Below are 14,556 nucleotides of genomic sequence, written 5' to 3'. Positions count from 1 at the left end.
GAAACAGTCTTGTCTTCAGGGGAATGGGGAAGTGTGCTCCCAGAGGCAGAGGGGAGTTGACTTATATAGACAGAAGTCCCTGTCCCTGGTCCTTGATTGATCCACCCTCATGCAAAAGAGGACTCCAAATCCTTGCAGTTTGATTGGTCTAAAAAGCATTGTCCTGATTGGTCACAAGGGAGCTGTTCTGATTGGTCAGTGAAGATGTTAATGAATATGGCGGCACAGCTCCTATTGCATGGGAAAACCTCAGTCCTATTGGTTGAAATAGGACTCCAAGAACTCTGAGGGTGGCTTGCAGAAACACAGTGCAGGAAGGCAGTCCAGTGCAGAGGCAGGCAGCTTAATGTAGGCTTCTCCCTAAAGTGTGGTTTGTGTGAGAGGACTCTATATAGAAATGGCTGCTAGGCTCTGTTTAAAAAATTAAGCCCAGTTAAGCCACCAGGAGCCCATCTTAGTAGGTATCTTCTTTCTTAGGGTCCACACAACTTTCCCTCAAGTAGTTCACCAAAAAAATGTAAGTCTTTATCTAGAGAGGGAGCCAACACGTAAAATGCTAAAATGGATAAATCTACTTTAGTCCTGGGCCAGTTGTGGGATAGGCACAGAATCAGCAAGGAAGTGTGCGCTCCTCTGGATTGGCTGTGGGCAACAGATTGGAAAGTGCATGCATAGGTAAGTGGAGGCTCCTGGGGTTCAATGGTGCCTGGCTATTCTCTCTTTTGTTTAATAGTGGAACTAGCCATATGGAAGTTAATCTAAAGTTCCAACAGACAGACAGGAATGTGGGCAGCCTTTTGTCAGAGCTGGCCCACAGCTATTAACAGGCTAACTATTTTGTCTTTTTCTCTCATTTCTCTAGCATTGTGCTTTAATTTAAAGCATCTCAATTCTTTTCTTGTTGGTTTCGAAGTTAAGAATTTCTTCCTGCGGGATGTGTTAAATGTTACAAGGACCCTGGACCCTCAGAATCAGATAGCAAAAAAAATGAAGTGAATGAGAGAGGTCCCTATTTCTAGAAAGAGACATTGCAGTGAAAATTTCATTAGTGACATTGCTACTGTAAAATCAAGCATTTTGAAAATATCCCTTAGTATTTCTTGGGTACATGGTATCACTGCTGACCTCAAAGAGAACAAATGTGATGGTGGCATAAAGATGCCAGATGAGTTGAAGAGAGTGGAAATGGAAAGTATAGACCTATGTTTAAATCCACCAAGTAAATTTGAAGAACTAATTGGCTTTATTGAGTGATAATGGAATCAGCCAGCATCCCATCCAACAACCAGAAGAGTTGTACAAGTAGAGGTTTTTATTAGGAAAATGGGGCAAATGAGTCATTAGCAAAAAAAAAAAAGGGGGAGAGATATTTTAAGCCAAGCCATCTTTTTTTGGGAGAAGGGAACTGCAGGAGCCTTTATCAACCAGATTACCTTACTATTACAAATCTAACTATCAAGGTCTTAACACAAGTGACCCCATTTTAGGCCTGTGGTTTTCTCATTAATAGCCAAAATATCCAAAAATTTGGAACAATACCCAAAGAAAAATGTTTCATTTTCATTGAAAGATAGATGAATGTAGAAGATTCCCATGACATTAGACATGATAATATTGCATGCAAACTTTGGGGGGGAAAAAATGGATAGGGAAGGGAAAAGTGATAGTGTAAACTCCCCAGAACATTCAGAAGAGATGGAATAATTATACAAATAATTATTGAATGACAGTGGTGGCTAATATTGTGATGGCATTGTTTCCAATGAGACCATATATCCAATGAGGCCCTATAACTGAGAATTGAAGAATGCTGGGTAAGATTCAGCCAAGCATCAGCTTGTCTAACTGCCAATTCCCAAAGCAGCAACTTCTTCTCATTCTATACAATTACTTTATTTACACTGCCACCCATGCAGACTGATGGACACCAGACCAATATAATTGACCTCTGAGATAATAGGTCCTGTAAACCCCGCAACTCAAAATTAAACTGACATTTTATCCTCCCTAAAATGTTGCTTTTCCTTTTATTACCATCACGGTAAAAGCTACACCATTAACTCTGGCACCCATGCAGTTGTTTCCAGTGGTTTTCAATCAGGCTGAGTTTGCCCCTGCAGGACAATTTGCAATGTCTGGAGATATTTCTGGTTGTAACAGTACAGAGTTGGCATCTAGTGGGTAGTCCACAGGAACCTCTTAAAAATCTCACAGGACATGAGACAGCTACTCACAAATAATTTTATAGACCAGAATGCCATTATTGTCATGGATTAGAAATGCTAATAGATTCTTGAGAACTAATGTTAAAATTTTTATCTAAAAAATCCCAGCCATCGTCTTATTTTATAACAATATTGAAAGTATTATCTGAAAGAAATCTCACAATCTTGCTCTGTTATTTTGTTCTATTGCATCTTTTTTATTGTGATTAAATATACATAACATAAAATAAAATATTTTAACCATTTTTAGGCATACAGTTCTATTGGTTTGACATCAAGAACATTCAGCCCAGCCAGTGTGGTTCAGTGGTTGAGCATTGACCCATGAACCAGGAGGTTGCTGGTTTGATTGATTCCCAGTCAGGGCACATGGCCCAGGTTGTGGGCTTGATCCCCAGTAGAGGGCATGCAGGAGACAGCCTATCAATTTTCTATCTTTCCCTTTCTCTCTCTGAACTTGGTAAAAACATATTTTTTTTAAAAAAGAACATTTACTTTGTTGTGCAACCATCACCACCATCCATCTCCAGAATTTTTTCATCTTCCCAATTGAAACTACCCATTAAACATGTGCTCCCCAATTTCTCCCTTTTTCTAGTCCCTGCCAATTACCACTCTATTTCTTATCTCTGTGAATGTCACTGCTATTGGTACCTCATATAAGTGTAATTATACCACATTTGTCGTTTTGGGACTATCCTGTTTTACTTAGCATATTTTCATCTACATTATACATGTGTAAGAATTTCCTTCATTTTTAAGGCTACATAGTATTCTGTTTTATGTTCATACCACATTTTTTTTATCCATTCACCCATTGATGGGTACCTGGGTTGTTTTCACTTTTTATTTATTGTCAGTATTGCTGCTGTAAACATGAGTGAGTGTTCATAGAGATATATGTTTGATTCCCTGCCTTATATTACTTTGTTTCCATAGCTTCTTTCACAATTGAACTCTATTTTTTGATTCACCTCTTTATTTACTTTTTACTCCACTGGAGAGTAAGCTATATGACAACAGAGACTACTTCACAACCATGTTCCTAGTCCCTAAAACATTGTAGGTCCTCAGTAAATATTTATTGTATAAAATGAATGGATCAGTCTTCTAAAAAGACTGCTTTATAATTACAGTTGACCCTTGAGCAATGCAGGGGTTATAGGCACCAACTCTCTGTGCAATCAAAAATCCATGGATGCTCAAGTTCCCTATATAAAATGGTATAGATCAGTGCATATAGTCAGCTCTTCACATCCACAGACTCCTAACCAAAGACTAAAAATAGTACAGGTATTAATCTAATCTAATAATAGACAAATATGCAAATTGACCGCACCTTCGCTACACCTAAGCCACGCCCACCAGCCAAGCCACGCCCACCAACCAATCAGGATGAGTATGCAAATTGCCCCAACAAAGATGGCGGCTAATTTGCATATCAAGACAGCGTCCAAAGAAGCCAACAGCTGCAGAAGGGAGTAAAGCTTCGAAGAAGCAAGCAAGGGGGGGGGGGGGGGCGGGGGTGGAGGCGGGGCCGGGGAGAAGGGCGGGGCAGAGGCGGGGCCGGGGGAAGGAGAAGGGCGGGGTGGAGGCGGGGCCGGGGGGGAAGGGAAACGCGGGTGGGCTGGAGAAGGCGGGGCGGGTGACAAGGGCGGGGCGGAGGCAGGGCCAGGGGTGAAGGAAAACAAGGGAGGGCTGGAAGAGAAGGCGGGGCGGGCGGGGCGGAGGCGGGGCCGGGGGTGAAGGAAAACAAGGGAGGGCTGGAAGAGAAGGCGGGGCCGGGGGTGAAGGAAAACAAGGGAGGGCTGGAAGAGAAGGCGGGGTGGAGGCGGGGCCGGGGGTCAAGGAAAACAAGGGAGGGCTGGAAGAGAAGGCGGGGCGGGCGGAGCGGAGGTGGGGCCGGGGCGAAGGGAAATGCGGGCGGGCTGGAGGAGAAGGCGAGGCGGGCGAACAAGGGAGGAACGGAGGCAGGGTAGAGTGCAGCAGCAGGAAATCCCATTGCAGGAATTTTTCCTGCAACGGGAAAGCTAATCTGTATATAAATGGACACCCATAGTTCAAACCCATGTCGTTCAAGGACACTGATTTTTTCCCAAATATCATTATGAAGCAGCCCCACTGATAGCTAAATTTTAGATAACTAGACTCAAGTAATAAATCCAGAACTTCTGGGGTTTGCATAAATCCGTGGTCAGCAAACTGCGGCTCGCGAGCCACATGTGGCTCTTTGACCCCTTGAGTGTGGCTCTTCCACAAAATACCATAGCCTGGGCGAGTCTATTTTGAAGAAGTGGCGTTAGAAGAAGTTTAAGTTTAAAAAATTTGGCTCTCAAAAGAAATTTCAATCATTGTACTGTTGATATTTGGCTCTGTTGACTAATGAGTTTGCTGACCACTGACATAAATCATTCCATATGAGAGTAGATAAGAAGCAAAGACAAGATCACCTGGGCTGTCACCAATGTGTCTGTGTCCTTCCTGGTTATGGAAAGGTGGTAGTCACTGGAGAAGACTAGGGAAATAATCTCAAGGTTGCTTTATAAAATGTTTATGGAAGCTTTTTTTACAATACCTGGAGCTCTGCCCGACTTCCATGGCATTGGGAGTAAAACATGTTCAACAAAACCTAAGGTTCCTCTGACCAAATGGTCTCTGTATTTGCACAACTCTGGCTCTGTCTGAAAAGACATATGCCTCGTAAAGAGTTCACACCTCTTCTTGAGAAGATTTATCTTCACTGACAAACTCTCTCCACTTAGATTTCAGAGCAACCTTACTGCTAAGTCACTGGGTTCTGCCCAGTCTCTTTTGCAGGTTCCTCCTCTCCCAGGGTGCCCCCGTGTTCTGTCCATGATCTTGCATATTCACACTTGTTCCTTTGAGGATCTCAACCATCTTCCAGGCCTCAAAGCTAAATATGTCTATAACCCTCCAATTTTTACCTTCAGTACAGACCATAGCAAAAACTGCAGACTTTACTGAAATGTCAAATAAACATCTCCATACTTTTCACTGTGGTACAATATACATAACCTAAAATTTACCATTTTAACTATTTTTAAGTGTATGGTTCCATGGCTTTAAGTACATTTACATTGTTGTGCAACCATCATGACTATCCATTTCCAGGTATTTTTCATCTTCCACAAACAAAAATTGGTACCTATTAAATACTAACTCCCCATTCTCCTTCCTCTAATCTCCTGATAATCTATATTAACCTTTGGGTCTAATGAATTTGACTGCTATAGTTATTTAATATAAGTGGAACCTTATATTTCTCAATTTGGAATATCTCAATTTGAACATTTCAAAACCTGGACTTCTAATTTCCTTTCCTTCCAAATTTGCTCCACTCATATGCCTCCCTGTCTCAATGGATGCAATTCCATTCTTCCAGTTGTTCAGGCCTCAAACCCTAGAGACATTCTTGGCGTCTCTTTTCTCACACCCACATCCTCTTGCTTCTACCTTTAAAATGTAGCCTAACTGCTTCTCAACCCTTACACTATTATCCCCACCTTGGTCCTAGCTACCTACATCACTCCAGGATAGTATAAGTCAGCTCCGGTAGGCTGCCTTACACCCTGTAATCCATGCTCAACCCAGCAGCCATAATGATTTTTAAAATCCTAGGTTCGATCATGTCATGTGTCTGCTCAAACCACACTGTTGGTCCGCACACTGAAGGGTCTTGGGTTCAATTCTTAGACAAGGGCAGGTACCAGGATTGCAGGTGCAATCCTGGCCCCAGTAGTGTGTGTGCAGGAGGCAACCAATTGATATATCTCCCTCACATCGATTTTCTCTCGTTTTCCTCTCTCTCTCTCTCTCTCTCTCTCTCTCTCTCTCTCTCTCTTTCTCTCTCTCTCTCTCTCTCTTTCTCTCCTCCCTCCCACCCTCTCTTCCTTCCACACTCTAAAAATCAAGGAAAAAATATTCTCAGGTGAGGATTAACAAAAAATAAAGAAATCTATGCAATGAGTCCTCAGTCATTCAGAGTAAAGAAGACAAAAGCCCTTCAGTGGCAGAGAAAGCCTCACAGGATGACCCCTGATGCCTGTCCTCTGAGCTCCTATGCTCCCCCTCACTGGCTCTGCTGCAGCCACATTGCCTCCAGGCAACCTCCTAACTCAGGGTCTTGGTATTAACCTCACCCTCTGCCTGGGGCACTGTTTCCCCAGATGTGCACTCACCTAAATCACCCACCATCTTCACAAATGTTACTTTCTCAATGAGGTTTATGAAGACCATTGGTTTTAATATGACAGCCTGCTCCTTCCCATACCCCTGATTCTCTTAATCCTGTGGCCATTGAGCCTAAAATAATGACTGACACATAGTAAATGATCAGTAAAAATAGCTTTGATAAGTTGAATAAAAATGTGCTTCTGAAGGGGCTGCCCGTAACATTGACTCCTCACCACAGATTGCCCAACGTGGAAAGAAGACATGCCTGTGCCAATCAGCATTTTTTTTACACATAGGAGCTTAAATAAATCTAGTTTCTATAAAGTAGTGAAGCTACCAGACATGAGTAGTGAGAACAGCGGTTTCCCAGTCTAAGAAAATAAAGCTGATAATCTGAAAGGAAATCCTCGCAGTGTTTGAGCCCCTGTGTGCAGTTGTGCCATGCACAGCTGAGGCAAGGATTCATGTGCAAGCAACTTTATGGGAAGGAGCAAGGGACATTGAACATGGGTTAGGCAGAGGAGATGTGATACAGGGAAGAAAATACATCCAATAAAATTTACCATGTGTCATTTCCCACGGCGAGTAAGCTGAGTTTTCATCCTGAAAGGAAATTCTGGAAAGTGGCACAAGATTCAAACTTCAGAATTATCCCAGCTAAGGTGTGAAGGATAATGTTATATCCCACGACTCTCCATCAAGAGCTGTCCCTGACTGGGCATGATTCCCTGTCACTTCTGCCATCAGGTATTGGGAAAAGTAAGTTCCACCTGGTGCTGACCATGGCAGTCAGGCTGGTGTGCAATGCCAATATTGAAAGGATCTCAGAAAACATGGGAGCAGTGCTGACCAATTTTAACAGATTTTACTACTTCACCCTTCACTGCAAACACAATTCTGTCAACACTCTTCTCAACAGTCCACAGCGTGTAGCTACTATTCCTGATGGCACCTCCAGAGAGTACCCTCCCTAAAGGTAAACCACTTGACACAGCAAGTCTTATTCTATTGTATTCATTATTACATGTTTTAGGATCTTGGGGTATCTTAAAACTACAATGATGTGAAATAAAGATACAATAAAACAGAGAGTGAAGAGAAAGGAAGAGGAAAAAAGAAAGGAAGGAAGAAAAAAGGCAAAGACTGGAGCAACATCTAAGAGTTGTCTATGCAATATATTAAAATTAATCACCTGAACAAACTGGCTTTCAAATCTAGATTCCTACTCTTAAAGTTGAAAATCTCATCACTGTTATAGGAAAGCTGTGCTAGCTCAGGACTGTGGGTTCAGTGTCAGGTTAGAGTCCCTCTCAATCTCAACCTCTTTCTCTGAAAAATGGAATAAATGAGATAAAATAGCTCCAAGAAATGTTGTCATGACCACATAAAATTATGCATGTAAAGCTGTGATTTTCAACCTTTTTCATCTTATGGCACATAAACTAATTACTAAAATTCTGTGGCACACCAAAAATGTATTTCTTGCTGATCTGGCAAAAAATAGGTATAATTTTTATTCATTGACAATGGACAGCTATTGTTTGTTTTTGGCTGTTGTCAATTTTTTTAAATATATCCTTTTATTTCAGAGAGAAAGAGAGAGGGAGAGAGATAGAAACACCAATGATGCAAGATAATCATTGATTGGCTGCCTCCTGCACACCCCCTACTGGGGATGGAGCCCACAACCTGTTCGTGTGCCCTTACTGGGAATTGAACTGTGACCTCCTGATTCATAGGTCAAAGCTCAACCACTGAGCCATGCCAGCTGGGCTGTTGTCGTTTTTTTTTTTGTTTGTTTGTTTGTTTTTTCTTTTTTATTCTTTTCTTTATTATTTATTATTTTTTAAATTTCTTTATTGATTAAAGTATCACATATTTGTCCTCATCCCCCCATTCCCATCCCACACCCTTCCCCACACATGCCCCCACACCCCTGTTGTCCTTAACCGCTGGTTAGGCTCATATGCATGCACATAAGTCCTTTGGTTGATCTCTCCCCTATATCCCCATCCTCCCCTACCCTCCCTCTGAGGCCCTACAGTCTGATCCATTCCTCCTTGTTTCTGGGTCTGTTCTTGTTCATCAGTCTATGTTGTTCATTATTTCCCCTAGATGAGTGAGATCATGTGCTATTAGAAATATACTTATAAGAACCGAAAATGAGACAAGCAATAATGGTTATGGTGACAGGCAAATGAATCAGTCTGTAGTGAGTTTCTTTCTGGGCCAACAGTTCTTTTGCGACCCAATTTCAATGTCAAACAGTTCCTTATGTGCACATGTCAGCAATGATATTTCAGTTCTGGATGGTGGAGAAATGGTGGTAATGCAGGTCTGACCCTCTCTGGTTTGGTCCTGGGCAACCTGCAGTGACGCACAGCTGCTGACTGCTAGTATGGCAAGGCGACGTCAGTGTCTTCCATCTCTGGACTGCTTCTCTTCTGTCTTCATGGCTGGAGTAGTCCTGTCGATTCCTCTCTGTTGCCGGAATCCACATGGTCTTGGAGTTGTTTTCTGAAAATATACAAACATATTCTCGACCAAAAGTTAATAAAGGAATATTTCCTATAAATTTGATTTGGGATCCTTTTTCATTTTTTGCCCAAATGATTTTCCTCTGACTTGTTTTGACACCATGTGTGTTTTTCATGGGTGTCTTGCTTTTAGCATTACAATTATTTTTCTAAAGTACAAATTTTCTAGATGTAATTTACTTACAGGATCTTTTTCCTTACATGATATTCTTCTACTATCCCCCCTTTTTTTGATTTAAATATTAGGAGGCTTTTGAAAATTTTTTAATGTAGTCTTGATAGCTTTTAAATTTTATTTTTTGCACTATAATATGACTGCTTTAGGTTCATTACCTGTTATGCAATTTTATCATGAGATGAACTACCCATAAAAATTTTAGTTAACACTTTAGGAACTGGTTTTTGTCCAGTACTATTAATTTTTCTAGAATATTCGCTTGCTTCAATTAGCCAATTTAAATTAGCCTGAAAACTTGACTACTATTTCACTGTCAAATTTATTACTCTAACAGCAATCTTATTTTACCCTGTAAATATTAGTGGAAAGGATTATTTGCCTTCTTGAGTAGGTCCTGAGCATTCCTGGTGGTAGGCTGGATTTAGATATCAAAAACCCACTTCCCCTCACCATGGGTTCAAGACAACTCAAACAATTCTTGTTGCAGTGAGTGGGTGTTGTTGTTTTTTTTAATTTGACAACCTAAGGGAAAAAAGGTCAGTGCCTCTGACTAAATAGTCAGGTATTGAAATTTTAAAATTTTTTGCAGTTTAAAATCACTGATGTAAAGCAACAAGCAGAGTCCTGATATGGTAAGCAATTTTTATGATTAGTTTGTGATTTTTGTTCCATGTCTTCCAGAGAAAAATAAACACAAAACCAAATTAAGGTGAAGAATATCAACATTTGAGAGGATAATTTGGGGGCGGGGACCACGTCGCACTTCATATAAGTGATTCATATCTAATGTTAGAAATCTCAGGAATGGCTGTAAGAAAGATAAAACTCAATGGGCTGCAAATAGAGAAAAAAAAAGGCAAAAAGTTACTGAAAGGAAACAAAAACAAATCAACAAAATAGAAACACACTCAGAGAACAGACTAGTGCTTGCCAGAAGAGAGGGAGTTGGGGGACTGGGTGAAAAAGGTGATGGGATTAAGAAGTACAAATTAATAGCTACAAAATACTCATGGGATATAAAGTACAGCATAGGGAGTATAGTCAATAACATAGCAATAAATATATGTGATATCAGGTGGGTACTAGAAATATTGGGGGAAAACACTTTGTAAAGTATATAATTGCCTAACTGCTATGCTGTATACCTGAAACTAATACAAAACAATACTGAATATAAACTGTAATTGAAAATTAAATTTAAAAAGAAAGTCATAGGAGCTTTGAGAATAGAAGAAATGAAGCCTGTGTTTCAGGAAAGGAAAAGAATCAGATTGAAATCCATGACATTGGCCTTTGGGGACTTCAATGTTTACTTAGTTCTGAGGTCAGAGGCCCATCACAGGCAAGGGGCTCCTTGGCTAAAGAGCCTTCCCAAAGCCCCCTTCACATCCTTGTTCCTCAGGCTGTAAATAAAGGGATTCAGCATGGGGGTGACTATGGTGTACATGACTGAGGCAACTGAGTTGTAATGGGTAGAATGGGTCACAGCAGAACTGAGGTAGACCCCCAGGCTTGTCCCATAGTACAAGGAGACCACAGAGAGGTGAGACCCACAAGTGGAAAATGCTTTATATTTTCCCTCTATAGAGGACATTCTCATTAAAGAGGAGACAATCTTAGAGTAAGAAAAGAGAATTCCAGTAAAAGGAAACACGCCCAGTAAGGCAGTAGTCACATACAAGAAGATGTCATTGATGAGGGTGTCGGAGCAGGCCACCTTGAGAATCTGAGTCAGTTCACAGAAGAAATGTGGAATTTCAGTATGTACACAGAAGGACAACTGCCTCATCAGTAGAATATGAGCGAGGGAGACCCAAAAAATGATGAACCAACACAACAGAACCAGGAAGCCACAGAGCCGGGGGTTCATGATGACCAGGTAGTGCAGGGGGTGGCAGATGGCCACATACCGATCATAGGCCATCACAGTCAAGAGGAAACCATCCATTCCAGCAAAAATCATAAAAAAATACACCTGAATGAAGCAGCCGATGTAGGAGATGGCTTTGCTCTGTGTCTGGATGTTCATCAGCATCTTCGGGATAATGGTGGAGGTGAAACTGATGTCAATAGAGGACAGGTTAGAGAGGAAGAAGTACATGGGGGAGTGGAGATGGGAGTCAGAGATGATGGCCAGGATGATGAGAAGGTTCCCAAGTATAGTGACCAGGTACATGGATAGTAACACTCCAAAGAGGAAGGGCTGTAGTTCAGGATCCTCTGAGAGACCCAGGAGCAGAAATTCTGATATTTCTGTGTGGTTTCTTGCTTCCATGGAGCTGATGTGTCTGCTGGAGAAAGAGGCCAAATAAATGTTTAGAGAACTTCCATCTGGAACATCAGCTAGTGGTCACCTTTGTGAGGACATCCTTCCAATGACTATGATTCATTCAGACAAATGGTAGCCATTTTAATTTTAAATGTAATCATTTAGCCTGTTTTAAATTTATAGAAATCTTTTTTTTTTTATCTCTTACTGGTTCTAATTCTACTTTAAGCTATGGACATAAACCAATTTCTTCTAAGATATGACCCTTCCAAAATAATTAAAGACATTGAACATCTTTTCTTTGGTAATCTTCATACTTCTTTCATTTAAATAGGTTTATAACAGAAATGAATTCCTGGATTCCTAGATGCTTCCCATTGATGAGACAGTTAACTCTCAAGTACCTTATCTTAAAATGTTGTTACTGCTATTACCTCCTTTGTGAGTATTAAAAATGCCTTTGTGCATGATAGGATCTCAGTAAATTATAGCTATTAGTGTTACTAATAATCTATTCCTTTTATTACAATGATCATTGATATATAACTCTCCCAAAGTGCAGTGCAGAAATGTGATTCAGAAAATGGGATCTTGAGTGAGACTTCCTAGAATAGAATTTTGGTCCATCACCTTCCTATGTGTGACCTTGACAAAGTTCTTTAATCTCTCTCAGCTGCAGGTACCTCCCCTCTATAATGGGAGTCATAAATATTTTCTACATTGTAATACTAATGAGTGATGTAAATGAGATGATGCATGTAATTTTCTAGTGACATACAAGTGGACACCTGATAAATGTGAACTTCTGTTCTTAACATCACAACAAATCTGTTTTGCATGGCCATCGTTAATCAATACTCCCCTTAAACAGGGCCAGCCAACAAAGATGGACTTCTGATCATTCTAAACACAAGAGATCTGTTACCTCTTTTGCTCACCACACACTTCTAATCAGTGACAATCCTTATGGCTCCTCTTTCAGTTATTGCCTGCCAGGTCAGGGGAAAGCATATGGACTGCATAAATTAGGTTGGTATACAAAAATTCACAAAACCAGTGAAGTACAATACAAAGCGTGTGTGTGAGTGTGTGTGAGTGTGTACATGCTCTTGAGTAAAGATGTGTTGCATTAAATACCAGCAGGTAATTGTAAAATAAAGGAATTGATAGATTTGATTTAAAATATTCAAAATTTCTATATATCAAACCATCCTATTAATGTAAGAAACATTCAAACCTGTAAAGAATTTTTTGTGAGTTTATTTGAGCCAAACTGTCAACAATTGCCTTGAGACAGCAGAATCTCAAGGTATTAATATAATGCTTTAATGGCAGTTTTTCCCCTTGTTTTATACATTGCAATCAAAAGAGGAGATGTAAATGGGTTACTTGAAATCTATTGATGGTAGATTAGGGAGGCAAGAGAAAGCAAAGGATGGGGGAACCTCAGATTGGATAAAAAGTAAAATGATAGACACATGCTTCTTTTATGTAGGTGGGTACAGGATAGTTAACAGTCAATAATTAACATGATAAGAATAACAATGAGGGAATTTGTGGTCACCACCCTGGTGCATTGGTTGTGCCCTGAGGAGTCCTGAAAAAGGGAAGTTACCCTGATATTCCAAAGGTATGTTATCCTAGATGCAAAAAGACAACAGGCTCAGTTAAGGTCAAAGTTGATCTTTTGGAAGACACTGGCCTAGGACATGACTGCCCACCATAGACTGCTTTTTAATTTTAAAAGTTTTAATTTCAGACCATCCTTTATGGTTACTTTGGGTCTCTGAGTTTGCAAGGCTGCCACACAGGCCTTCCCTGAGCTAGTGAGGTTGGCATGTGGCCCCTTTTCGTCCACAATTTCTATAAGATTAAAAGGTAGCTCAGCCAGAGTGGTTCCATGATTGAGCATTGAACCATGAACCAGGAGGTCACGGTTCAATTCCCAGTCAGGACACATGCCTGGGTTGCAGGCTCCATCCCCAGTAAGGGACGTGCAGTAGACAGCCGGTCAATGATCCTCTCTCATCATTTATATTTTTATCTCTCTCTCCCTCTCCTTTCCTCTTTCTGTAATCAATAAAAACATATTTTAAAAAATAAAAGAAGGCAGCCCTAACCAGTTTGGCTCAGTGGATAGAGCATCGGCCTCCGGACTGAAAGGTCCCAGGTTCGATTCTGGTCAAGGGGGCATGTACCTTGGTTGCGGGCACATCCCCAGTAGGGGGCATGCAGGAGGAGGCAGCTGATGGATGTTTCTCTCTCATCGATGTTTCTAACTCTCTCTCCCTCTCCCTTCCTCTCTGTAAAAAATTAATAAAATATTTAAAAAAAAAATAAAATAAAAATAAAAGAAGGCAAATTTAAGATGAAAATATTTACATTCTCCGTGATAGAAATAAAAGATTGGCATTATAAATACCTAGAGAAAAAAGAAAGAGAATAAATACCTGGAGAATGCAGTTAATTACAGAGTGAAAAAAGATACTGAGGACCCAGTTAGTCTGGGGAGGTGGGTAGAAAAGGCTTCTCTGAAATGTAAATATTTGAACTGAGAGGAAGGAGGGGTAATTTTTAATCAGAGAAAATAGGAAAAGGGCCAGCTTTTGGGGCTGAGAGAACAGAATTCATGTTTGCCCTGGGAGTCTGTGAGGTTGGGAATGAAAAGGATTTGAGCGGCCATTGAGATGGAGAACAGAGGATGAGCTCAGGAGGACAGAGTGCGTGAGGCCCACATATCAAGCATCCTGAAGTATTCTTTCAAGTGCCTCTCATGCTGGCAATTCTGTGTTTATTCGTGGATCAGACGTCATGATTGTTTTGCCCTACCACTACCTTCCAGGGACTTGCATAGTGCCTGGTACATAGCAGGTGCTCAACACATACAAATGGTAGACTAATAAAGATTGAGACCAAAAGCATCAAATAAAACATAAAAGAGAGCAATCTTCAAGGGCATCACATGCCTGCATATACACTGAGTAGCCAGATTATTATGATCTCTGAATGCATAATAATCTGGCCACTCAGTGTATATTCTATATAATAAAAGGCTAATATGCAAATTGTCCACTCGACTAGGAGTCCGACCAGCAGGCAGGCTGGCCAGCCGCCCCTGTCCCTTCCCCCTGGCCAGGCTGGCCGGACCCCACC

General features: G+C 40.9%; 1 protein-coding gene across 1 annotated transcript; it reads right to left on the bottom strand.

Moving 5' to 3' along the window:
• Positions 1-10,470: 10,470 nt before the first annotated feature.
• LOC103301146 (olfactory receptor 7D4-like) lies at positions 10,471-11,418 on the bottom strand. Its single transcript, XM_008158082.3, has one exon. It carries the CDS (start codon positions 11,407-11,409, stop codon positions 10,471-10,473), a length of 939 nt encoding a protein of 312 aa, XP_008156304.1. The 5' UTR covers positions 11,410-11,418.
• Between the last annotated feature and the right edge of the window lie 3,138 nt (positions 11,419-14,556).

Source organism: Eptesicus fuscus, chromosome 6, assembly GCF_027574615.1.
Source record: "Eptesicus fuscus isolate TK198812 chromosome 6, DD_ASM_mEF_20220401, whole genome shotgun sequence".
Lineage (NCBI taxonomy): Eukaryota > Metazoa > Chordata > Mammalia > Chiroptera > Vespertilionidae > Eptesicus > Eptesicus fuscus.
Note: the sequence above shows the minus strand (reverse complement) of the source record. Positions and strands in the feature narration are given on the sequence as shown.